Source organism: Mirounga angustirostris, unplaced genomic scaffold (assembly GCF_029215605.1).
Source record: "Mirounga angustirostris isolate CCGP_5_RB_7025 unplaced genomic scaffold, mMirAng1.0.hap1 SCAF_9, whole genome shotgun sequence".
Taxonomy (NCBI): domain Eukaryota; kingdom Metazoa; phylum Chordata; class Mammalia; order Carnivora; family Phocidae; genus Mirounga; species Mirounga angustirostris.
The window spans coordinates 93717820-93745650 of NW_026991717.1; the positions used below are offsets into that span (position 1 = coordinate 93717820).

At 36.3% G+C, this 27831-nt stretch overlaps 1 protein-coding gene across 1 annotated transcript in view; it reads right to left on the reverse strand.

The window, feature by feature from the left end:
* The window catches only part of MDGA2 (MAM domain containing glycosylphosphatidylinositol anchor 2), an 800528-nt gene that overhangs the window by 245879 nt on the left and 526818 nt on the right, over positions 1 to 27831 (reverse strand). Inside the window, exon 6 of the mRNA XM_045900785.3 lies at positions 13063 to 13332. Within this exon, the coding sequence (XP_045756741.2) occupies positions 13063 to 13332 (270 nt within the window). The remainder of the gene's footprint in view (positions 1 to 13062; positions 13333 to 27831) is intronic.

Sequence of the window (27831 nt, forward strand, 5' to 3'; positions counted from 1 at the left end):
GTATAAGATTATGCACCTTTTAAAGTGGTTTTAAAGGAAATTTTTATCTAAGCAGAGTTTGTGAACAGCAGCACGATTTTTGTTTTGTTTTTAGAGAAGGAGGGAGAAGAGAGAGAGAGAATCCCAAGCAGGCTCCACACCCACCTTGGAGCCCAACATGGGCCTCGATCCCATGACCCTGAGATCATGACCACAGCCAAAATCAAGAGTCAGACACCTAACCGAACGAGTCACCCAGGTGCCCCTGAAAGGAACACTATTGACATTTTGGATAAGATAATTATTTTTTTGTGGAGCCTGTCTGTGCTCAGCAGCATTCCTGGCTTCTACCTTTTAGATACCCACTGCACACCACCACCTCCAGTCATGACAATCAAGAATGTCTCAATAAACTGCCAAATATCGCTTAAAAGGAAAAATTGCCTCCAGTTGAGAACCACTGACCTAAGCAGATAAATAAAATGACACCTCTCTCTCCTTTTTTTTTTTTTTTTTTTCCAATGGGTTCGCGTCATCCACTCTATTGTGGCTGAAACTCAAACGTGGATTGTATTATCTCTATGCATGTTAAGTATAGTAAAGTTATGTGGGGCATAAGTTATAGAAAGCATGGAAAGACTAATCCTAATGTTTATATGACTTAAACCTTCTCTAATTAAAAAATATTAAAAGTTTTAAAAGTATTTTCCCAACTTCATGATTTTGAAAATTAAATAGTTTTGGAACACATTTATTGACCTTCCATGGATAAATTTTCACTTACTAGTCATTAACACTTGAATCTTAACAGATGAATTCTGGTTAAGATGGACTTGAATTTTGGGGTTGATGATTTACATGCATGCCTAGTTTTCAGATATTTGTTGAGGCAAAAAAGTAAAAAAAAAAAAAAGAAGAAGAAAAGATTCTTTGAAAGCTAAAATGAAGATATCTTATGGAGTCTGGAGAGGAATAATTTAAGAACTAGGTTTGATTGATTCTATTTAGAAGTTTCCTGAAGCATTTATTTATTTATTTATTTATTTAAAAGATTTATTTATTTCACAGAGAGAGACACAGCGAGAGAGGGAAGACAAGCAGGGGGAGGAGAGGGAGAAGCAGGCTTCCCACCGAGCAGGGAGCCTGATGCGGGGCTCAATCCCAGGACCCTAGGATCATGACCTGAGCCGAAGGCAGACACTTAACAACTGAGCCACCCAGGAACCTCTAGAAATTTCCTGAAGTGTTGAAATAGAGCACTGGTTTTGGAAGTATTTAAGATAGAATTCAAAGGGAAACAAAAACAGAGCAAAAAGAAAATTTGGCAGGTTGACTAATTCAATTGAAAATTGTACATAAAATCTCATGCAAGTCAAGACTGCAAAAAATTAAATTTTAAGCATCATTTTAAAATCATAAAATAAAATGTATAAATTAGTTTCTGAAAATATTCTATTATAAAAGATGGAAGTTAAATATAGATTTTTCTTTTTTTTCTTTTTTTTTTTTTTAAGATTTTATTTCTTTATTTGACAGAGAGAAAGACACAGAAAGGGAACACAAGCAGGGGGAATGGGAGAGGGAGAAGCAGGCTTCCCGCGGAGCAGGGAGCCCGATGCGGGGCTCGATCCCAGGATCCTGGGATCATGACCTGAGCCGAAGGCAGACGCTTAACGACTGAGCCACCCAGGCGCCCCTAGATTTTTCTTTAAAAGGTTATCAACAGTTTCTAACATTGCATGTATAAGAAAATAGAGTAAATTCAAAAAGCTAGTTAATGTCACCATTCTGAGCAGCAAAGAAAAGAGACACTTCATTTCTAAATATGTAAAGATTCTCATTTTTCAAAGACCAGTTCATATGTCACCTTCCTCTGTGGAATTTTCCTGTTTCTCCCGAATCAGAATTAATTGTTTCTTCATCTGAGCTCCCAACAATTCATGCCTATGCTTCTATTGTGGTTATGGTCTTCCTTAGGATGTATGCCTGATATTTTTCTCCCTGTAAGTGTAAGAATCCATGGTTTCAGGGACTGCACTCATTCCTCTTCTTGTCCCTCATAGCAACTGATGCAGATACAGTCTGGAGTAGAAATTTTCTAAATACCTATTGAAAGCATCATTCACATTTATCTTCTTGGTTTAATATCCTGAGGTAAGTAACTAAAAAAATATAGAAAACAGAATTTTGTGTTAAAGTTTAATGTTCTTTAATACTTGTGTTAATATGTATAAAGCTGTAGAGCCATGTATCTGTACTCATGCATTTCCATGGGTAAGTTTGTAAACAGAAATAAAGAATGATTAAGACCAGAAATGGACATAGGTTAAGGTGCATTTTGACAATACTGAATCATAGGTGGTTAGAGCAAAAGTATCTTAGAGTTTATTTACTGCAATTTCTTAGTTGTAGAGAAAAGTAAGCAGAGGCTTATTTATATACTCATAATCTGATAGCTAATTTAAGGGAAACCAGAACCATATCACAGATCTCTTTCCTTATACCTTAGTGCCTACAGACGATTTAACCCACAGTAACTTGGTGTGGTGAGTCAGTAGGCTTGGAAAATAAGTCTTGTCATAACAATAGGACAAAACAAAAATGAACTATTGGGGTTTCATCAGGATAAAAAGCCTTTGCACAACAAAGGAAACAATCAACAGAACTAAAAGGCAACTGACAGAATGGGAGAAGATATTCACAAATGACATATCAGATAAAGGGCTAGTATCTGAAATCTATAACGAACTTACCAAACTCAACACCCAAAAACCAAAAAAATCCAGTCAAGAAATGGGCAGATGACATGAGAAGACATTTCTTCAGAGAAGACATACAAATGGCCAATAGACACATAAAAGATGCTCAACAGCACTCACATCAGGAAAATACAAATCAAACCACAATGAGATACCACCTCACACTGGTCAGAATGGCTAAAATTAGCAACTCAGGAAACAAGAGATGTTGGTGAGGATGCAGAGAAAGGAGAACCCTCTTACAGTGTTGGTGGGAATGTAAACTGGTGCAGCCACTCTGGAAAACAGTATGGAGGTTCCTCAAAAAGTTAAAAATAGAGCTACTCTATGACCCAGCAACTGCACTTCTAGGTATTTATCCAAAGGTATTTATATAAAAATAGTGATTCAAAGGGGCACATGCACCCCAATGTTTATAGCAGCAATGTCCACAATAGCCAAACTATGGAAAGAGCCCAGATGTCCACTGACAGATGAATGGATAAAGAAGATGTGGAATATCACTTAGCCATCAAAAAGAATGAAATCTTCCCATTTGCAATGATGTGGATGGAACTAGAGGGTATTATGCTAAGGAAATAAGTCAGTCAGAGAAAGACAAACACCATATGATTTCACTCATATGTGGGAATTTAAGAAACAAAACATGAACATAGGGGAAGGGAAGGAAAAATAAAATAAGATGAAAACAGAGAGGGAGGCAAACCATAAGAGACTCTTAATTATAGGAAACAAACAGAGCTACTGGAGAGGAGAGGGGTGGGGGAATGGGGTAATTGGGTGATGGGCATTAAGGAGGAAACTGGATGTAATGAGCACTGGGTGTTATATTGCAACTGATGAATCACTAAATTCTACCCCTGAAACCAATAATATAGTATATGTTAACTAAATTGAATTTAAATTAAAAATTTAATAAAACAAAAACAATAAGACAAAAAAATCTGAATTAGTAGTTCTCAAATTAATATCATTGTTTTGGCCCCATTTTACAACTATCGGGTATACAAAACAAAACCAAAAACCAAAAACTAAAAAAAAAAAAAAAACAACAAAAAACCCAAAATATATAAAATGCCTTCAAAGAAACTGATTAAATAATTTAAAAAATAATCTTAGTTGAGTAAGATTCTTATTTTCTGGATATTAGCAGGTATTGACTTTTAAAGCACTACTACCAGTTGGCATGTCTCTTTTTGACTAGAGTAAGTTTGACTCCATCTACCAAGGTGGACAATATAAGCTTTAATAAAATAAACATATATAACTAAGCTGTCTGTATATCTTTATGTAAATATAACAATAAGAGTAGGAGGGGTGCCTGGGTGACTCAGTTAATTCATCTGACTTTGGCTCAGGTCATGATCTCAGGGTTTTAGGGATCCAGCCTGAGGCAGGCTCCACACTCAGCGGGGAGTCTGCTTGTCCCTCTGCCCCTCCCCCCACTCATGGAGCATGCTCTCTCTCAAATAAATAAAATCTTTAAAAATAATAAGACGGGCGCCTGGGTGGCTCAGTTGGTTAACCGACTGCCTTCGGCTCAGGTCATGATCCCGGAGTCCTGGGATCGAGTCCCGCATAGGGCTCCCTGCTCAGCGGGGAGCCTGCTTCTCCCTCTGACCCTATCCCCTCTCATGCTGTTTCTCTCTCTCTCTCTCTCAAATAAATAAAATCTTTAAAAAATAATAATAATAATGAGTAGGCAATATCTAGACAAATGTTTTTTACTTGAAATTATATATTTTATGATAATTCCTCATATGTTATTTCAATGAACAAAGGTAAGTTAGATATATCCTATTAATGAAAAGAAACTGAGCTATCTATATTCAGATGAGAACTACTGAATTTGATAATTTTCATATTTTGTATAGCTCAGATTAATTTTTTAAAAAATAATAATGAAACCATTTCAGAACTATAAAACATAATATAATAAAATTCTCTCTGGTGTTTTGGGGAGAGGTAATTACTACAGAATATTAAATTGGGAAAACAGAAATAGAGCATTTAATCTACATGAATAATTGGGACACCTGCACACAGCTGACAGCTTTGCTTTTGGAGAATGTTAAAGATTGGTTTTCTACAATTTCAGCTATTATCATTATAGTTTTTATTAATGGCAGATCATGGAAGAAAACTGTTGATAAGTTGAAATTTAATTTGATTAATCTAAATGCTTAGGAAGTGCAATGACCTTGTTATTGGAAATTCACAAATAACATACTTTTAGAAACACATTGAAAGCTAAATTTAATCAATTATTTCTGGAAAATTGTCAATTAATTCTGACTGACTTTCTGATCAATGGCTTGAGATAGATACCTTTTGGCAAAAACAATGAACATACTTTTTAAAATATAGGTTACTTGTTTTGTTCCGTGTTTATATATCATGCTTTATTCGTGCAGTTATTTTGTATCTTTGTCTTCTGTGATTCAATTGGTCTCTTCTAAGTAATAGACATTCTTAAAATTCTTGTACATTAATTTGTAAAATAGGCAGTAAAAGTAAAGGAGTCATGCTAAGTCCTTCACAATGCAATATTATTTAAAAATCATAAACTATAAACACTCTGTTGGTTAGAACTTGAAGTATGCCCACCGTTACCACAGAAGAAAGTGCCGACTAACAAAAACAGAATTTCCTCCAATCAAAAACTATTATATATATAAGAAAGAATCCCTAGTAAGTCTCTGGCAAGGCAAAAATACAGGAAATACTAAAGGGCATTAGTCAGTTCAATTTGGGGGCTGGGGAGTGGATTATATATTTTTTAAAACTTGGCTAAATTTTGTAAGGCACTGTAGTACCTTGGTTAAGCCAGTGACCCTGGAACCATATTGTGTGGGTTTTGAATCTCAGCTTTGCTGCTTAGATAAGGCTTGTCTGGGGGAAGTTATTTAACTGTTCCCTCTTCAGTTTTACTTTTCTTTAAAATGGGAATCATAATATTTTTTGCCTCATGAATATTTTGGAATGATTAAAAAGTTAATGTACACAGTGTGCCTGGTAGCTTGGTACATAGTAAGTGTTCAATCGGTATTAACGATTACTATTACCTAGGTGCAACTGACAGACTCAAATGTTCACATTTTTTTCTCATAATATACATTTTTTTTTTGTAATAAGCCTAAAGATCATTTAGTAATGTTAGGAGTGCTAATATTTGATATATTTCCATTAAGTGAATTCTGAACATTTAATATCATAATTCAGATTTTTAGAGAGAACTCGGTCATTTCACGTGGATATACTAGAGTTAGTTAAATCAACACTTTTCAGTACAGAGGGTTATGATGTTCCTGGAGGTTACAGTATATTTCTGCACAGTTAGGGCAATGTAAATTCATGCCTCACTGAATACATATTGACTTCCGCCATAAAGGTTAAATCTATTTCAATATTGACAACATTTTTTTCCCTCTCTTCATATTAGAAATCTGAGATGACAGCCAACAAAAATAGGCTGGAATATTTCTAAAATTAAAAAACTGTTTACAATGTCATTTAGCAGAGGACAGGGATTCAAGATAGGGGCTGATGAAATTAAGGAGAAAATGGGAACAAAATAGGAGGCATAAGTGAGCTTGAAGCAGCATGGGATTCGACGTGAAGAATACAGTTTGTGGAGTACACCGCATATTGTCATGCCTTTTTAAAAACACGTCTGTAGGTTATTTGACACTCCTCCCTTTGATCCCGCCCAGGAAACATGCCAGCCTTTATCACTGCCTGGAATAGAATGCAGGTATGACTCTGCATGACTTCAGAGCCCAGGTTAAAAGAACCCACACAGTTCTTGGGATCTTTGCCTGGGATCCAGTAGAAATCTGGCTACCGTGAACCTGCCATGTGGAGAAAGAATGTAAAGAGACTTCTGAGAGTCACTGACAGAGACAGACAGAGACTGACCTGAAGAATTCAGCTGTTTAAACTTTTTAGTTTAACAACAGATATCTAAATGAAAAGCCTTGAACATGATTCTGGCCCTAGCAGCTTTCTGAGTGCAATCATATAAGACCCTGAATTTTTTAGCTGAGCCTCTCAACCCCCAGATTTGTGAGCAAAACAAATGACAGCTACTGTTTTAAGCTATTGTTTGGGGGTGGCTTATTACACACCAATAAATAATCAGAATAATGTGGCCTTTCAAATGAGCTAGTCACATCACACAGATGTTTAGTATGATTTAATATGTATATAAAGTTTCCTAATTTAGCTTAATATCCTTTAGTACATAATTAGGATATCAAAGGGAGATAGATGTCTGGAAGAAATGTTTACTATAAGCCAGTAAACTTATAAAAGAGATCCACTGGGGCACCTGGGTGGCTCAGTTGGTTAAGCAACTGCCTTCAGCTCAGGTCATGATCCTGGAGTCCCAGGATCGAGTCCCGCATCGGGCTCCCTGCTCAGCAGGGAGTCTGCTTCTCCATCTCCCGCTCCCCCCTCTTGTGCTCTGTCTCTAAAATAAATAAATAAAATCTTTAAAAATAAATAAATAAAAGAGATCCATTTATTCACCATATATTTATTGAGCATCTACTATATGCTGAGTAATTTTCTAAGTTCTAGGGATACATCACTGAATAAGACAATGGATAAATTCTTCATCCCCAAAGTCCCCATGAAAGAGACAGACAATAAGTAAATAAATATGTATAAAATAACTCTAAGTAGTTACGTGATAAGAAGAAACAACAAATCATGCAAGGGGATTAGGGGTGGGTTTTTTCAGATAGGGTAGTCAAAGTCATTTCCCAGAAGATGGTATTTGAAAATTAACATTCTAGGCCAAAAGAACAGCAAATGTTTAAATCCTAAGTTGTGGAAAAGAAAAAGAAGAATAATGAGTTTAAAGTACAGTGGGCAAAAAGGAGAGGGACATGAAATGATGATGAGGAATTTGAATTCCATTTTAGGTGAGATAGAAGCCATGGGAGGAGTTTTCTTCAGGAGGATGAGATAACCCCAATCACTCTGGCTCTTGGATGAATGTAATAGAGATGCCTAGCTGTTGACAAAAATCCATGCCCTCTTATTCCTGAGCACACAGTAAGAATACATTTCCCAGCCTTCACGTCATTGGGTGACTACGTGCCGAAGGTCGCCAATAGGATGTAAGTAGAACCAATGCCTATCTGACCATAAAAGCTCACTGAAGCTCTTTCCCACTTCCAGCTGACAGGGATGGAAGTAACACTCAGAGAAACCTTAGAAGCCACAGATTGAAGATGGCAGAGGCATCATCAACCTAGGTGTCTGAATGACTGCATGGAGCAGACTCTCCACCTCTACACACACACCAATCCCACACACAACACCATCACCAGCATTATGGACTAGGAAACACCTGAACTCTTCCATGAGAAAAATCTAAAGTGTTCTTGTTTCATGTAATTACATGTATGGGTCTGTTTGTTAACAGCCTAGTCTACCTTATCTCATACGGTGGATAAAAGAGGGGATTCTAAAAGTGGAGCCAGGGCAGAAAGGTTAATGAAAAGACTATTTTAATCAACTACAGGAGATATATTGATAGTTTACAGAAGGGTGTTAACAGTGAACCTGGCAAGATATGAGCAGATACAGAGTATAGTTTGAAGAGAGAACCAACGTGGACAAGGGTGGCAGAAGGGGAACCTGTCTACTTCATCTCAATCCTACTGAGGAGCTTTTCATGGGACCAGTCGGAGCTCTGAAATATTTTCTCTGAAAAGGTACCTGATCTATCTGAGGAAGCCAAAACCCGTGTGACGACAGGACAGAGGTGGCCATACTGGGATGTGTGTGCTCTCACAGAGTTTCTGGTAAGCATTTCCACTAAACAGATGAGAGTCACAGGGAAGGAGAGGCTTGTCACAAACTCTGTTTAGTTGGCTGCTTGGAGGCAAGAGAGAAGCCTTCAGCAGAAAAGGGGAAAGGACGCTGCACGAGAGCTTGTGCTCAGAGAATGTGGCACTTCAAGGGGCTCTTGGGAGATTCCATCACTAGAACTCAATCCTTGATACACATGGATGTACGCTCTTCTAGATAGAGGAATCTCCCAAGAGTCCCAATAAGGTGTCACATAAGAAAGAAAAATGTTTTATATAGAGAAGACCTCTCTACTCTACCCCAAGCTGGGGTCGTCAGAACCTGGCGATCAGGTCAGGAGTGGGTGGTCAGGAGGGTGGAGGATAGACAGACAAAGAGGAAGAAGCCAACCATACCACCAACTCTGCTTTCCCACTGCAGATCTCCAGCCCAGTGTGGACCCAAGCCGGGCATGAGAGAAATTTTTGCATTGAATCAGGTTTGGAATTTTACTACTATGTTGGATCATGCATCCAAAAACAGTGAACTAAATCTGTGCTTGTGATTTGAATGTACCGTCAGACTCTCTATTTCTAATAATGAGCATACGGGTCATGGGGTATGTCTGACTTTTCTTCTTGAAACAGGGGAAGATTAAGCCACTGAATAAAATTTAGAGACCACAGGAAACTAAAATACAATAATGTCTTGATCATGCTATAAACCATGCTTGTTCAACACAGTGGTTCAATTCATGACAGAGGAGAAATGTGGAAATGACATACTGAACAGGAGTTTGGAAAGCACTGAGCCCAGGCCACGGTGCTTCTCTACTGACTTGGGAGAAACATGGCTCAATCATTACAATTTCTTTCTTTTTTTTTTTTAAAGATTTTATTATTTATTTATTTGACAGAGAGAGAGATAGCGAGAGCAGGAACACAAGCAGGGGGAATGGGAGAGGGAGAAGCAGGCTCCTCGCCGAGCAGGGAGCCCGATGTGGGACTCGATCCCAGGACCCTGGGATCATGACCTGAGCCGAAGGCAGATGCTTAATGACTGAGCCACCCAGGCGTCCCCAACCATTACAATTTCTTAAAGAATCATAAGAAAAGGCACTACGGCTATGTTTATAAATATCTAACAAAATATTAAAACATATGAGATTCCTCTTCAGTTTTGAGCTTGCTTTCTACATGAAGTATTATTGTCTACGTTATTTAAAGTTTTAGTTTCCTATTAAAAAATATCAAATGACAAATTCAGAAATGTTTCTAGAGTTTTATTCCTGTCTGCACCCTATATTCTTATTTTTTGCCCATGAATATTCTCAAGTGGTAATGGGAATTCTATGTACAAAATATCCCTGTGTTTGCCCAGAAAACCTGGTCTGTGGATTTCGATTTAATTACAGATAAGAACGGCAGAAAAATAAACCTAGAGCTCTATTTTTACTGTACCCATAACACAGTTAATCTGAGACACTGGAGAGGTCTACGAATTCAGAAGACTTGAAAATAATTTCTTTGATATAATAAAAAGAGAACCATTTTCTTTAACTGAATTCCTTGGCCTTTGTGGCAGAAATCAGATGCCTCACATTATTGTAGCAGTTTCTCTCCCCACATGCAATCTAGGACCCATTAACCAAGGCTATTTCTATATTCAGTAACATTTTATACAAACTCGATTTTATGAATGATGTGGATGCCACTGCTGAGAGGTCCCACTAGTAATATAATATGGTGATGCAAATGCACACTTCAGATAAATTAAAGGCATAAAAATAAATTATAAATTGGGGAAATACATTTTTAAGCTATATATTTTTTTTAGGTCATTCCTGTCAAAGTTGGAAACTATCCTTTGTAAGAACACGATGAAAACTGCTAGATGAAACAGGGGAGAGTAGATCGCTTCCTGAGCATGTATGTGCTGTGGCTTGTTAGTCCCTTATGGAGGGCACCTGAGCAACACAGACATTTTATGCTAGATATTCTCCCAGTTGTATAGGAATTCAATGTAGTTGCAGATAATCTTCTGGTCAAACTATATTTAATGCATCATTTTTCTCTAGTGAGTTCCTACCGTTGATAGAATAATGGAATGAAAAGTTCTCCATTGCATCCATGAGTCTTAAAAATTGTTTGGCAATGCTTTAATTAATCTCACAATTTTTGTAGCAAGATTTGGTAGAAGTATTTCTATTTGAGAAAGCATGTGTTTAAAGATAAATAAAAAGCAGAAATAATAAACATGGGTAATTTGTACAGTTTTGTTCTTTTTTTTTTCTTGAAAATTGGGATGGCCAAAGAACAAAATCTAGTTACTCACTGTGACAAGGCTTAGAGCAGTGTCATTTCACCAATACTGATATCAAAGTTAGGAAGGTTAAGATACTTCCATTCAGGGACCCTGTCTTTTTATTTATCACCATATATTATTATTCCCTTGTATTCTTTTTTTTTTTTTTAAGGATTTTATTTATTTGACAGAGAGAGACACAGTGAGAGAGCGAACACAAGCAGGGGGAGTGGGAGAGGGAGAAGCAGGCTTCCCGCTGAGCAGGGAGCCCGATGCGGGGCTCGATCCCAGGACCCTGGGATCATGACCTGAGCCGAACACACATGCTTAATGGCTGAGCCACCCAGGCGTCCCTCCTTTGTATTCTTATCTTCCTTATGGATTTGTAAACCCCTTTGGGGGTAGGGATTTAGTCACTGATCTTTGTAGTTACCCCCTTGTAGCTCTTACAAATTTGCTGAGTCACTAGAATATGGTAGTTGTCCAGTAGAAATTTCTAAAATTAAACAACTGAAATAAAGATCACATTTCATTGGTTTTAAAATCCTTATTTATGTTCACATTCAAACAACTCCAAAATCAGAATGAACCTTACATTCAATACCCTTTTACGATTGCTATCAGCAGGGCACAGCAGTGGTGCTCTGGCTTGGAAGAAAATCAGAGACACTATTTCTCTATAATTCTGAATTATAAGTGTTCTTAATGACAAAGAAAGATGTTGGGTAGACAACCACAGTCATCAAAAACTGGGATTAAAAGAGTCGGGTTGGTTCTGAGTGTGAAATTTTAAGAATAATTTAAGCAATTTATTTTTCTTTATTTTCCTTTTTACATCTACTAATGGGTGATACATGGTTTAAAAGAAAACCTAAGTATAAACAGATCTGAAAGACTTCTTTCAGTAACATTCTATCTCGTAAGAAAACACTGTGGTAGCTTAATTGGCATGTTTTACTTTGTAGTGAGACATAAAATAATGGCATATCTTGCAATTACTAAATATTGTATGGCCTACGATTTTATAGCAGATAGTGCATTCTTCAGAGTGTCTTGATTTATATCTAACACCTTGCAATATTTTGAATATAGTATGCTTTTGGTTAAGTAGCATATTTCTAAGAGTTTGGATAATAACAGATAACAAAACCACCATAATTCATGTTCACAAAATCACAAATGTTAATCTCAATACACTCAATTATGTTTTGCTTCCATTATAATCCTCCATCATGAGAAATTTTCATTTGCTTGTGAGAAGAGTGGGGGATCTAAGTATCTATTTTAAATTTAGAGCCATTGGTGTCCAGCCTCCATCCCCAACACAGGACCATGCCAGGTGAAGTGAGACATGAAGAACCACAACCTCCTTGCACCATAACTTATATCCTCCAAACCGGGGGGATAACATCTCCTCTAAGATGTGGTACCAGCTCACCAGGTGGCAGCAGCCATACTAGAACATCAGGGCTACCATTGACCTAGTGACTCACCTTTTATGTCAATTCCTCAAATACACTTTGTCTTTTATGATCTCTGACTTTTCCACGTCTTTCCCTAATCTCAGTCTGTTAAAACTCTACCCAGCCTATAGAACCTGATGTAAATGTCACTAGATATTTCCTAATAACCTCAGCTTGAAGTTACTGTAATTTTTTATATGTCTATAGCTTTTGCTTATGCCTCCCAAACACTGTATCATAGGGCTATTAATTGAGATATTTTATTTTCACTGATAGTATAATCCGTGAGTACAAGGTAATATTTTATAGATCTCTATATAATCCCACAATTTAGAGCTCTGCTTCTAATAGGGACTCAATAAATGTTTATTAAATATTAAATTGATACATTTGCTAAATTCCTAAACTAATACACAATCTGTATAATAATGTTTAATGCTCTATGCCATATTTGCATTTTAATGATTTTTTTTTTTACTAAGAACATATAAAAACTATTCAATGGAACAGTTTCATAGTATCATTAAGAATATGTTACGAAAACTATCCAATGCAAATATAAAGCATGATTATTAAGATTCAGAAATCTTAGTTTCCATTTATAATTAGACATCATTCATCAATTATAAATAATTTTCTACGTATGTTAGACATGTATGCAATATTTGAGGAAATGTTTTTATATTCAAAATTGTTTTGCGATAGCCTGGTTAATCCCAGAAATCTATGTGGTAACATTCTCTAGGCCAACTTACCTCTCACAATTATGTTGGTGGACTTTTTTGCAGGGTTTCCCACATTATTATTGGCGATGCAGCTGTAAGTACCAGCATCTTCTGAGGTGATGGCAGGTATGGTCAACGTTCCTCCATTTAAAACAGTCTTTTCAGGCAGAGTCCCAAAGGACCTGACCCAGGTGAGAGTGGGTGCAGGCTCTCCTCCTGTCGTAACACATACTAATGTTATGGCCTCTCCAGGATTTACAACTATAGGGTCATCCACCAAGAGTTTAATTGACGGAGATGCTAAAAGACATAAATAGAAGAAAAACATGCACTATTTAGATCTGTTACAAGTGGAATTCAACGGCATGCTTTATATTTACTCAAACAATTAAAATGGCATATTCTTTTCCTTTGCCAAGATCTTATTGTATTAATCAAGTTTAAACCACATATAATGGTTACATACATTAATTACATGGTATAAACCTGTAGAAGTGTATTAAGAATCTTACACATAGAGAGAGAGGAATCAAAATTTGTGTATTCTGAGATTATTGTTCCAAAATCAGAATGACAAGAAGGATTAAAGTTTTTAAACAAAAATCCCTTTCTCTTTGAATGCTGACAATCACCATTTGTTTCTGTCCTTCCAGGTATAAATATTGCAGCTGTTTAGTCCTTGTATTTTCATGGTGGAGATTGTCAATTATTTAATTTTGGATCATTCGGAGGTGAAATGATACATTTTTGTACCTGAACACAACTGAGTAAGAGATAAAGGCATAGATCATTCCAGTCTTTTACCAAGCAGTGGGCCTGGTTTTTTATCTTGAAAGGAATAAAAAAATCATGTAATTCTAATGCAGTCTCCATACTTCACCTCTCACCTCTCCATTCACAAAAGGTCTAGACAGTGAGTTCTCATCACCACTGCTTTAAAACAAACAAATGAGAGCTCAAACATAGTCACCAAACTGTGCCTCCTAGCACTCGAATGTTTAGTTTATAATAATCTCCCCAGTGAAAATAAGTCATTTGCAATCTTTCAGGTTAAAAAATACAAAGATAAAATATCCATTAAAAAAAAATGCTGTGTTAGACTTTTCATCAAACACTCAAAATAGAAACAGCACAAAAATATGTATGTTCACATACAGCACTTCTTTTCTGCTTACATTGCAGTGCTGGCCTACAACAATGCATTCCTAAAGAAAAACAGGGAGGATGCAGTATGCTGGTGTTTGATCTCACATATTCAGAGATATTTTATGCCAAAGTCAAAACTGTATTGTATGAAATCAATCCATATTAGAAACACTTAACGTGTTCAATTGTACTGTGTGATTTTTTTGCTATTAATTCAGCTTAGACTTGGAGAGTGTTTTTCTCAGAATAAAAGGTAAATTCTTGTGTGGTCTTATATTTGTCTTCCTTGTTAAAACAAAACAAAACAAAACAGAGGAGAGCAAGAAAACAATTCCCTGTTATTATCATGGTTCTGTGGGATAGACACAGTTTGCCTGGATAACATTTTTAAACATAATTTTTGCATGTTGGTCCTTCTAACATCATTTTAAGTAATATGGAAGTTTTCAAAGTATCTTAATAGACCTTGTGAGGTGTTGACTTTAAATTATAAAGATTTATGACTAAAATTAGAAAATGTACATAGTGAAAAGAATATGCAAAAGGCACTCATTTAGTAGAAAAGAAAATTCTCTGAAGAGTTAAGGTTGTTAAGCCGACAAGAGATATTACTATTTAAACATTTCAAAAATAGATATTATATTTAATTATTGATATATTGCCATGAAGAAGTATAAGAAATCCCTATAGCCCAATTGAGCCTAATTTATACTATAAATTGTATAATCTTACAAAGGTGTTCAGTTAAAATATAATTCTAGAGATTCCAACTTTTGTATCTTATTAACAAAGTTCATTTGTTTTACATCATATTGTAGTAAAATTAAAAGTCCCAAGGCTTAGGGGCCATTAATAGCATATGTTTGGACTATGGAAACATACAATGGTTACATTATCTCATGAAGTATTTGCCTCCGAAATTGACTTGTACAAAGATGATTTGTTTTTCTTTCTTTTCTTTTCTTTTTTTTTTTTTTTTTAAGATTTTATTTATTTATTTGACAGAGAGAGACAGCGAGAGACGGAACACAAGCAGGGGGAGTGGGAGAGGGAGAAGCAGGCTTCCCGCCAAGCAGGGAGCCCGATGAGGGGCTTGATCCCAAGACCCTGGGATCATGACCTGAGCCAAAGGCAGACGCTTAACGACTGAGCCACCCAGGCACCCGATGATTTGTTTTTCTATCAGACAGACAAATTTAAAGAAAAAAAGCTCAAGAAAATTCCAAACTTCAAAAAACAATACATACATAACAAGACCATTGTTTTACCTGTAAGGCACTATGCAGAACTGTATTCACAATCGTATTTTAAAAAATCCTCTTTTTTGTGCCAGTACCATGCTGTCTTGATGATGACAGCTTTGTAATAGATCAGTGGAACAGAATAGAGAGCCCAGAAATGGACCCTCAACTCTATGGTCAACTCATCTTTGACAAAGCAGGAAAGAATGTCCAATGGAACAAAGACAGTCTCTTCAACAAATGGTGTTGGGAAAATTGGATAGCCACATGCAGAAGAATGAAACTGGACCATTTCCTTACACCACACACAAAAATAGACTCCAAATGTTTGAAAGACCTAAATGTGAGACAGGAGTCCATCAAAATCCTAAAGGACAACACAGGCAGCAACCTCTTCAACCTCAGCTGCAGCAACTTCTTCCTAGAAACATCACCAAAGGCAAGGGAAGCAAGGGCAAAAATGAACTATTGGGACTTCATCAAGATAAAAAGCTTTTGCACAGCAAAGGAAACAGTCAACAAAACCAAAAGACAACCGACAGAATGGGAGAAGATATTTGCAAATGACATATCAGATAAAGGGCTAGTATCCAAAATCTATAAAGAACTCATCAAACTCAACACCCAAAGAACAAAGAATCCAATCAAGAAATGGGCAGAAGACATGAACAGACATTTTTCCAAAGAAAACATCCAAATGGCCAACAGACACATGAAAAAGTGCTCAATATCGCTCGGCATCAAGGAAATCCAAATCAAAACCTCAATGAGATACCACCTCACACCAGTCAGAATGGCTAAAATTAACAAGTCAGGAAATGATAGATGTTGGCAGGGATGCGGAGAAAGGGGAACCCTCCTACACTGTTGCTGGGAATGCAAGCTGGTGCAGCCACTCTGGAAAACTGTATGGAGGTTCCTCAAAAAGTTGAAAATAGAGCTACCATATGATCCAGCAATTGCACTACTGGGTATTTACCCCAAAGATACAAAAGTAGGGATCCGAAGGGGTACGTGCACCCCGATGTTTATAGCAGCAATGTCCACAATAGCCAAACTGTGGAAAGAGCCAAGATATCCATCGACAGATGAATGGATAAAGAAGAGGTGGTATATATATACAATGGAATATTATGCAGCCATCAAAAGGAATGAGATCTTGCCATTTGCAACGACGTGGATGGAACTGGAGGGTATTATGTTGAGTGAAATAAGTCAAACAGAGAAAGACATGTATCATATGATCTCACTGATATGAGGAATTCTTAATCTCAGGAAACAAACTGAGGGTTGCTGGAGTGGGGGCTGGGGTGGGAGGGATGGGGTGACTGGGTGATAGACACTGGGGAAGGTATGTGCTCTGGTAAGCGCTGTGAATTGTGCAAGACTGTTGAATCTCAGATCTGTACCTCTGAAACAAATAATGCAATATATGTTAAGAAAAAAAAAAGAAGAAGAAGAAGAAGGTAGCGGGAGGGGAAGAATGAAGCGGGGGAAATCGGAGGGGTAGACGAACCATGGGAGACGATGGACTCTGAAAAACAAACAGGGTTCTAGAGGGTAGGGGGGTGGGAGGATGGGTTAGCCTGGTGGTGGGTATTGAGGAGGGCACATTCTGCATGGAGCACTGGGTGTTATGCACAAACAATGAATCATGGAACACTACATCTAAAACTAATGATGTAATGTATGGGGATTAACATAAAAATAAAAAAAATCCTCTCTTTTCCAAAACTGAATTGAAAAAAGAATATTGTCCAACCACGTTTTGTTGAAGATGGCATTCATTTTTCTAATTATCCCTGATATTAAAAATACCCCAGGAGCACCTGGGTGGCTTAGAAAGTTAAGTGCCTGACTTGATTTTCGTTCAGATTATGATCTCAGGGTAGTGAAATTGAGCCCTGCACTGGGCTCTGTGCTGGGTGTGGAGATTGCTTGAGATTCTCTCTCTCCCTTGCCTTCTGCCCCTCCCCTGCACCTGTTCTCTCTAATTCAACATTCTCATAGGGCTTTTCAAAGCTCATGAGCAAAAAAGTATTATACCTATTTCATCATCTACCTTGCAAATGTTATTTTTTCACTGTGTCCTTAAACTGTCCAACCATCCTGAATTTGCATTATAAGCTTCATCTTTAGCACTTATATAGCTGTACAGGAAATGAGAAAGAGAAATCTCATTACATTAAATCATGTAGGTAGCTGAATGTTCAGTAAATGCCTATAGCATGTGTTGGTCAGACTACCCCATCACTATATCAGTATAAACATGTAAGACCACACAGCTCATCAGTTTCCTTCTTATTATGAGAAAAACGCAGTGTCCTAAAACATACTGTAAGATCTAGACATCCATACATTCTTCACAGCAACATGTGAGAGAGATTATTATTTTACATTCATTGTTGAGTGATAAAAAAATTAAACATGAAGGTTGAAAAGGGGAATGATATCATTTTGAGGAATTCTGTTTAAAACAATGCTCCAGGATATGGCAGTATTTAAAACAATATTCATAAACAATCTCTAATTCAAGAGAGAGTCTTTGCTACAGATATTGAAACCAACATGCATTTTTCACTATGTTAATATTCACAGACTGGATATTTCTGGAAATGACTGAAAAGACAGAGTAAGTGTGCTCCTTCATGGAAATTTACAGAAAAGTCTCCTAGAAGAGACCTAGTTCATAATATCAGGGTTCCAAACCAGGTTGGCACAACATCTTTTGTTATTATCATTGTTGTTGTTGTTGCTGTTGTTAGGAAGGAATGTTTTTAAGTGTGTTGCTTATTTTCCCTAGCACAACAAATTTCAATACACTCGTTCATTCAGGAAGTATTTATTGACTACCTACGATGTATTTAGTCCCTGTGATAGGCACTTGAGGTCTACTGGTGAAAAAAACAGTCAATGAATCACTGCACTCAGAAGCACACATCCTAGCAGGAAGAGAACTAGCCCTTTCCCTATGACTCTCATTGTCTTAAGTGACTTCATATATTTACATCACCTGCCTGTTCTCTGAAGTTATGTGCATTTATGATCCCTGATCAAGATGCTTATGCAACATGAGCAAAATTAGTAAGGAAATTTGCCAAAAGATATTCATTACAAAATGAAACTTTACAAAATAGAACAAGTGTCATTTACATTGGAATCTAATCATTGAACAAGATAAATGGAAAAATTAGAAATGGAACTTGTGTTCTAAGGTGAACAAAAGACAATAAAATCAGAAGCTTTATTTCAGTCAATAAACTATGTCAATAGTTGGGATACTAATACTTAATGGCCTTAAATGTCTTCATAAACATTGGGAAACATGATGAAAAAGAACTTTAAAACCACATATATCTCGCTCCTTTGGTTAACAAACCCTAACTATTCTTGCCAAAATGTGAAATCTTGGCAAAATTTGGTCTCATTCAAGTTTACAAGAATCAGAGCATTCATCTGCTGCTGCAGCCGGACCCTAGAGGGTCATCCTTCATGGAGAGAAATCCAAGCTAAAAAACACTTCCAACTTAGGAAATTGTTGTCCATAGAATTTTCCTGTTCTTTATAGAAGATACCAGGGGCTTAAGAATAGTGCCAGTTTTAAGAGATGTCCTCTTCACAAGATCAGTGGAGCATGAAATCACTATACCTGCTGCCTGGAATTCTCTTCCAGTGCTTATCTACCTGGTAAACCAGTGGTCAGGTATTTTACCATGCTCAAATGTCAGTATCAATTCCTCACTGGATTCCTAGTTTTTTGCCTAAGCCAAAACAGTTACTTCCCTTTGTATGACCATAGCTATTTATAGTAACCACCCTTCGTGCCCCACTATGACAATTAGAGCTTTTACCCCTACCCTTTCACTGTTAGATATTTAGGAATATCAGGGTGAAAAGGGTGATGTTTTTCATGTTTGTACCAACAGCAACCAGAAAAGGATCTCACAAAGAATTAAGTGCTCAATAATGTCTCATTAAATAAAAGAATGTTGAATTTAATGATCAGAGAACAAGATGCTCAACATCACTAATTGTCAGGGAAATCCAAATCTAAACCACAAGCAAATATCATATCACACCTGTCACGAGCACCAAAAAAAAGAGAAAAAGACAAGGAATAACAAGTGTTTTCGATGATCTGGAGGAAGTGGAACTCTCATATTACTGTTGGTGGGATTAAAAATTGGTACAGCTCCTATGGAAAACAGTATGGATGTTCCTCAAAAAACTAAAAATAGAAATACCATATAATCCAATAATCCCACTGTTAGGTATTTATCCAAAAAGAGTGAAAACACTAATTTACATATTTACCCCTATGTTTATGGCAGCATTATTTACAACAGCCAAGATACGGAAGCTACCTGTGTCCATCACTAGACAAATGGATGAGGATGGAATATTACACAGTCATAAAAAGGATGGGACTGTACCATTTGAAACAACATAGATGCATCTAGAGGGTATTATGCCAAGTGAAATAAGTCAGACTGAGAAAGACAAATACCACAAAAAAGCAGAATCACACCCAAAATACAGAGACTAAACCGATGGTTGCCAGAGGAGAGGTGGGTGGAAGTATGGGCAAAATTGGTGACAGGAAGCAGAAGATACGGGCTTCCAGTTATGGAATGAATAAGTCACAGGAATAAGAGGCACAGAACAAGGAATATAGTCAGTGATATTATAATAGTGATGTATGATAACAGACGGTAGCTACATTTGTGGTAACATATAAATTTGTCAAATCATTATGTTGTACACCTGAAACTATGGTAACATTGTATGTCAACTATATTCAAATAAAAATAACTATAAAAAATAAAGATTAGAGAACAAAAACTTCACTTAAGCCCCAACTATTCATTATAAACTTAACCAAAAAAAAATAATAATAATATCATGAAAGAAGGTGACATATGACTCAGGATCTCATGACTCATTCATTGAAAAATACTAGTTATAAAGACCTGCCTGTTCTTTCATTGTTCAATCCATCTAAACCGAACCGTGCTTTATATATATATTTTTAAAGATTTTATTTATTTGAGACAGAGAGAATGAGAGAGAGAGAGCACATGAGAGGGGGGAGGGTCAGAGGGAGAAGCAGGCTCCCTGCCGAGCAGGGAGCCCGATGCGGGACTCGATCCCGGGACTCCAGGATCAAGACCTGAGCCGAAGGCAGTCGCTTAACAAACTGAGCCACCCAGGCGCCCCCGAACCGTGCTTTATATTACTAACAAGGTGATGACAGGAATTTCTCTATCAAAATTTAGTATACCACTAATATAAAATGAATATAGCATATTATTTATACTTTTTTATATTTAACTCTTTGCTCAGTTATGACACATACATTACTATTAATAAACTATATGATTAATCTAAATTATATCCCTAAAACTAAAATAAAGGGAGCATGGCCTTTGTCATAAGAGGACAGTAGGTAGATAATTCAATAGGGGCTTAAAAAATCAGTCAGGATTGGGGCGCCTGGGTGGCTCAGCCGTTAGCGTCTGCCTTCGGCTCAGGTCATGATCCCGGGGTCCTGGGATCGAGCCCTGCATCGGGCTCCCTGCTCTGCTGGAAGCCTGCTTCTCCCTCTCCCACTCCCCGTGCTTGTGTTCCGTCTCTCGCTGTGTCTCTGTCAAATAAATAAATAAAATCTTTAAAAAAAAAATCAGCCAGGATTAAGGCTTTTCTGTAAGAGTGATATCGTGTAGCAGCAGAAAAGATAAAGACATCACCTTCAACACCATCTGGTGTGGATCTCACAGCTATACTACTGAAGCCTCACCAGAGCAGGAAAGCAAACAAAACAATAATTCTGTTCTGTCTGCCATAGCTGCTGAAATGGGGGCAGCTGGTGTTTCTATAATCAGTAATATAACACAGAGGGATCCATGCAAAAAGGCACTTTCTTATTGGTTGTTCTCTTGCTGATCTGATAAAGATTATTTTTTTTTCTTTTTATTACCCAGCCTGAGGACACTGTATTATAGTGCTCTATTTTGAATCCTTTTATGATTCTATAACTTTATTCTCTAGCCATTTTGGCTAAGATTGGCTTATAGCTAAACTTAAAGAATAATGCTGAATAGATTTAACTCTGCTAGGCCTCTGTTTGCCCCTCTAAACATCCAGAGAATTATCTTAAATAATTCCTAAAGGACTGCCTAAACCAAATTTCTATCTTGATTAGGAAAACACCTGGGCATATAGTCTCCTAACCTTATGATACATCTTATTCGGGTTACTCAAATGACTAAATTGGCTCCAAGATATAGCAAAGATCAGATAGAGACAATTACAATCTTTAATATGTGCCAGACCCTCTTCAAAAACCTTTACATATATTCACTCATTTAATTGTATGAGATAAGTATGATTATTATCCATTTTAGTTATTACCAATCTGGGAAATAGTTTAGATAACTTGTCCAAGATCACACAGGTAGTGAACGGTGGAGCTGGGATTCTAATTTAGGCAGTCTGGCTTGAGATGAATATAAATCATTGTAGATAAACTCCAGAGTGAAATAAATAAAGTTGATAATTTCTAAGTTCTAACTGAATTCTTGATGGTACTTATTCCAGAAGAAGACTTACTGCCTCTCTAACAGAAAGAAGAGGTGATATTAGTATTATCCATTATTACATTATAAAAACATGGGCAGGGCAAAAACAAATGTGGTTTGCAGTCAAGACTTCCAGAAATTGTCTACCACTCAGGATATAGGGCAAAAAGGACTTGTGAACCACCTAAGTCATAATTAAAAAGCCTGAATTGTGAAATGTCTTTGGAAAAGGCTCTTAGGCCATTGCTCAAGGTGTGTTTACTCCTAACTTACACATAACCTAATGGAATCAGCTATTTAAATTCTCAGACTTCAAGAGGTTAGGAGGAGGAACTTAAACACAGGCTTCTTGAGACAGGAAAATGCAGAAAGACAGTGACAGTTGACAATCTGTCAGTAAGAAAAGAGAAAGAGAAACAAGTGCATTATTACATGGCATAGTAAGTGTGGTCACAAAGAAAAACCAAGCCTCCACTTATTTCAACTACTGTTCCCAAAATGCCTGGAAAGGAAGGTATAATTTTAAAAAGCAAGAAAAGAAGTTATGTACATATGTTCATATGTACAAGAAATGTACATATGAAATGTCCATATATTTAGATGTTAGTAATAAGGTGCAGAGAGAGAGAGAAATATTTTTGCTGATGCTTTTAAAGTTTGCTATGAAATACTACTTTGTTAAAGACAAATGTGGTCATATTTTGCTGAATATAGTAGACCAAAGGTCAATAAAAAAATCAAATCATGCAAATCATACATACATTCATACTTAACACACCTGAGCATTAAAACAGTTATTTACTTTGGATTCTAGAAGTGGTTTTATAAAATAGAATGTCATATCTTCAATGCCTGAATTGGGTCACAACCCAGATTAGTAGTCTCATGAGTTCCTCAGCCCTTTAGCACATATGTTTCCAACCTCACAGCTGGGATTTCTGCTCTAGCCTCCAATGGACATGTGTGCATTCGAAAATGCTGGAATTAGGCATCTAATTCTAGTAGGTGAGGGTGCCTTAATAAATTAAGAACTGCCCTGGGAAACCCTAGAATTGTGTAGATTTTGTTTTATAAAGGGCTAAATATGTTTTTAGGAGATGTTTCCTTTCAAGTGCAGATGTATTAAGTATTTGTCTTACTATTTTCTTACTATTATGTTTATATAAGTTTATATACTTATATAAATATAAGTAAATATAAGTATTTTTCTTACTATTATGTTTATAGTTAATTAAATAAAAAAGGAAAAAGGAAGGCTTAACAAGAATCAGAGCATAATCTGTTAAAAGTAAATATACTGAAGTAGAGAAATTTGATTTCAAGTTTTGTGTGTGATTAGGAGCCATTTTACAGGACTGAATTACAAAGCCATACAACGGTGGTTTGCACTGGAGAAAGTGACGATTTTAAACTATAGACCTTGTAGGTGTCACTATGGTATCATGTTGACATGCTCTAAATAGTAACTGCTGTTTAACACTGTCATTACAGATCTAATTCCAATGAGAGTCAATTCAAGTCTAACCATTAAACTAGCTATACTTCTTATCTTGGGATTTCAGACACTCAGAGAATATTTAAATATACTGCTGCCATGTTCTAGGACAATGCTGCTACATGATAAGGGAGGTATTTATTTTTTGAATAAGATAATACTGTAATATAGCATGTGTAGAAGAACTAAATAAGCTGCACAAAATGGAATGTTGCTTAAAGGAAAGATTAAAAGCCAATAAAACCTTTTTAATACTATTTTAATATGAGAGATCAAACATTGACTGAATCACCTCTGAATTCAATTCCTCTCTACGCATAAGAAATGTACATATGAAATGTCCTGCCAATATTTTATTTCTCAAAGCTACTGGAAATAGAGCTTTTACATTTTAGTTCTGATATTTTCACTATAGATTTCAGTAAATCCACATTTTCCCATTTTACATGATTAATATGAGCTGCTGAAATTATCTTTGCAGAGAACACAAATACCATTTGTTTTCAATGTCAAATGATTTTTTTGTTTTTCTTCAAGTTTTTAATATTGATATGTATTGATTTGCCTATTTAGTTCTTCAGCAACTTGGAAATTAAATCCATATTATATTGACTTTGGATCTGTATACCTATAATCATGCTTTCTAAACCTATATTCATATTTAACATTTTGCCTAAACACACAAAACAATGTTTAGCATGCACACCACTGTATATTCAGTGAATTTTCAAGTTCCTTGAAAAATGGAATCATATTTTTGTATGGTCCACAGAGTCATAATACTATATGGATATCACACCAGATTGCTTTTTACTTATAGTTCCAAAATGAAAAAGACACGAATATTACAATTTTTATCAGATTGATCTAGAGGTAAAGTTGAAAGACAATATGCAATGAGGCAGGACTAGAGTTATTAAGTATCTCCGATCAACATCAAGAGAATTAGAAAGATATAGAGAATCAAAATTTATCCTCTTTTCCCCCTTTTTGTTCCCTTTGAGTAAGTGTCTTAGTAGATTTAATCCCAGAGAAATTTAACAAGAACCCTTATTACACCGCTCATTTTCCCAGTAGTTTTGTTCATTTATTTCCTGTTGTGCCTGTTTTTTTCCTCATTGCTTTGGAAATATATTTTGAAATTTGCATTTAATATGGGACAATAATTTTGAAGGAATTTCTTACCTATTGTTACCTGTTAAGTCAAACTATCTAAAATTGCCTACATTTCACCATGTTAGAACTGAAGACTTCTCAGTAAAACAAAGCAACATAGGGTTGCTGGATTTTGCTGAAGAGACAGAACACTACTTAGTAGTGCTTTCCTTGGTTGACTTAAAATCCTGCCTCTTGCTTGGTTGAGCACCATGTTGCAGTGCCAAGCACAGTGAAAACTTAAAGAGTAGCTTCATACAACTGTCACCTCTTTTTATGTCAAAAACTTTATATCTGGTTTCTTGATAACATCTGTTCTTGCCAAATCAGGATATTAGGTTCCATTAATAAAACAAGAGGCCAAGGCCATCATCAATAAATTCCTATTATACAATGTGTCTATTAGAAATCAATACTGCTGACTTTACTACACATTCACTGGGTTAGTGTGTGATTGAAAGATGCAGTCAATAAAATGCTCAAGTGGTACAATACAGCAACTAAAGCAGAGTGACTAAAAGGAGCTTCCAGAAAGAAATGCTGTTCAAAACATAAACCAAAGCATATTATTAAACAATTGGACATACCTATTTTCTATGGGAATAGAACAGTAGCAAATAAATCAACAGAAGTATGTCACTATTAGAAAAAATAGTGGATCTTAAAATAGATGAAATTGACAGAACAGCTGAGATCTTTGTGATGCTTTGGAAATAACTGCCACAATAGCAAAAAAAAAGTACATGTTATGTCTGGACTTACAATCAAAAGATTGATGTTAATGCACTTCTGATACTCAGCTTGTCTATTATTTCCCATTTACCAGTCTCCTCTCAGCTTGAGTCTCTGTAACAATACACTAGGGACCCTACTCCTGTATAAACTAATACAGGGTCACTCTCTTTCTCTCTCGCTTTTTCAGGTTTAATTAAAAGTCTTAATAAACCAATGTGAACCTTTTAAATTATGGCTAGTCGTCATTCCTGTGACTCTATGATAGTAAAAGTGACCACAAGGCTACAATTTAGCCACAACACAGAGCCTTAAATCCTATGAGCAGGGGTGCCTGGGTGGCTCAAATGGTTAAAGCGTCTGCCTTCGGCTCGGGTCATGATCCCGGGGTCCTGGGATCGAGCCCCACATCGGGCTCCCTGCTCGGCAGGAAGCCTGCTTCTCCCTCTCCCACTCCCCCTGCTTGTGTTCCTGCTCTCGCTCTCTCTCTCTCTGTCAAATAAATAAATCTTAAAAAAAAAAAAAGTCCTATGAGTAATGTGGCTAATCTCATTTAAACTTCCCAAAATGTATAGCTAAGTAAAAATGAAATTGGTACTTTTAAATGCCTTAGAGTTTGAAGGAGAACAGTAGCCAGGGATGCATCCTCTCTTGAGGGGCATTAAAGCCTCCCTGTCAGTGAATTTTTTAAATTTTGTACAAGCAATATTAAAAGCACAATATTTACAAAGCTTCCCTCAAATAGGTGCATTAGGTTCAGAGATTATTTATTAGCTTCACTTTTTCCTGAATAGCAATGTAAACCCCACATATAAAAGGACAACAGCACAATGAGGTATTAATATTCTGAAGTTGTGTAAGCCTGAACCTTTCTTGCATGGACTTTGGGGCCCAAGAGTATCTCTGTGTGTAGAGACTGCATCTACTTCTTTGCAGCTACATTTCATTTAAATTTTTACTGTTGTTGATGTTATCTTGCTAAATAAAAATGGAATTTTAGAGTGAATGTTGTCTTCTCGTCAACCTGAAACCCACCTCAGAGCACATTACCAACATGATTGAGCAAAAAAGCAAGTGCAGAGTTGAAGGAATTGTTCAGAGTGCTGCAGAGTGGGGAGGGAGAGCCAGGATCTACACCTAGGTCTTCTCACTGAAGTTTCTCTATATAAAGTTGCTTAAAGCTGTATATGCTCCATCATTAACAACTGTCATGAAGACTAGTATCCTATACGGAGGTAGGCTGCATATTGAATTACATCATTGGTTTTCCTGGGATTAAAGAATTTTTCAGGATTAGGACTTCAACTGAGTCTAGGACAAACAAGGATGGTTGGCAACCTTAAAGATGACTACTTGATATAATCAATTCTAGGATTAAGATGAATAAATAATGGGATAAGGTACATGCACTAATGGAAATTATTATATCTTCATCATGAGAGTCAATGACTTGTAAATTCAAAATTTTCAGTAAATGATCATGGAGGTATTCTGTATCATAAGCTATGAGTGTCAAACTCAAAAACCATGAAACAAGTCTAAAATGCATTTCTAGCAATTTAATTCGTTATTTATAATAATGTTAATTTTAGGCAGTTTCACTAGAACAATAGAATCTTAAAAAGTACTAAGACATGGTCTACAAATCCATAATCTAGAAGCAATTTAAAATAAAAAATTAATTATTCTCAGGGATTTAAAAATCCTCTTACTTCATTTTAGCATATCTTCACTCAATTTGCTGAAAGAAATATTATAAAACACATGATTTGAACTTTTGTATTCTTATGAGTAATTTTTAAATTGTTCAAGTTAATTACAGTTTAACAGCATATGAAGAATAGCAACTACTTAAAGTTAGAAAAATGTTACCAATGAATTATTCTAGATATTTCCTAAAACACAAACTATTTGATATGCTCCAAAGTATTTGTTTTAAGTTGTGAGATAGCATATCAATAATTTACATGCCTTTCAATGAATATGATAGCATTTCCTTTCATTTGACTAAAGTGTTTTTTTTATTCTTGTTCTATTTTTAGATACCTACTGTGTCTGGGTTATGATGCCTTCTGGGAGAGTTGCTAGTTTATGAGGAGTATTTTATATAAGAACTCATAGACCCAGAATAACTGGCTATAACTAACCTGAAAAATGCATCGCTAGGACAACAAAATAAGCAGGTGTAGGGAGATTTCAGCAACATGCAAACTTCCTGTTACTATGGTAATAGGATTTTGGAAAATCTGGGTCACCTTGTTGCTCTGGAAACAGTCTCAGGAAGACCAAAGTTGAAATCCCATAATGACCACTGCTTCTATCCCTGGATTCACTGCTTACTCATCACCTGTATTTTCACATTTCTGAAGATACATTAATGAGAATAGGGCATATATAAGTTTGATTACCTTAGGAAAAGATGAGCGTTCAGATTAAGAATCTGCTGCATATC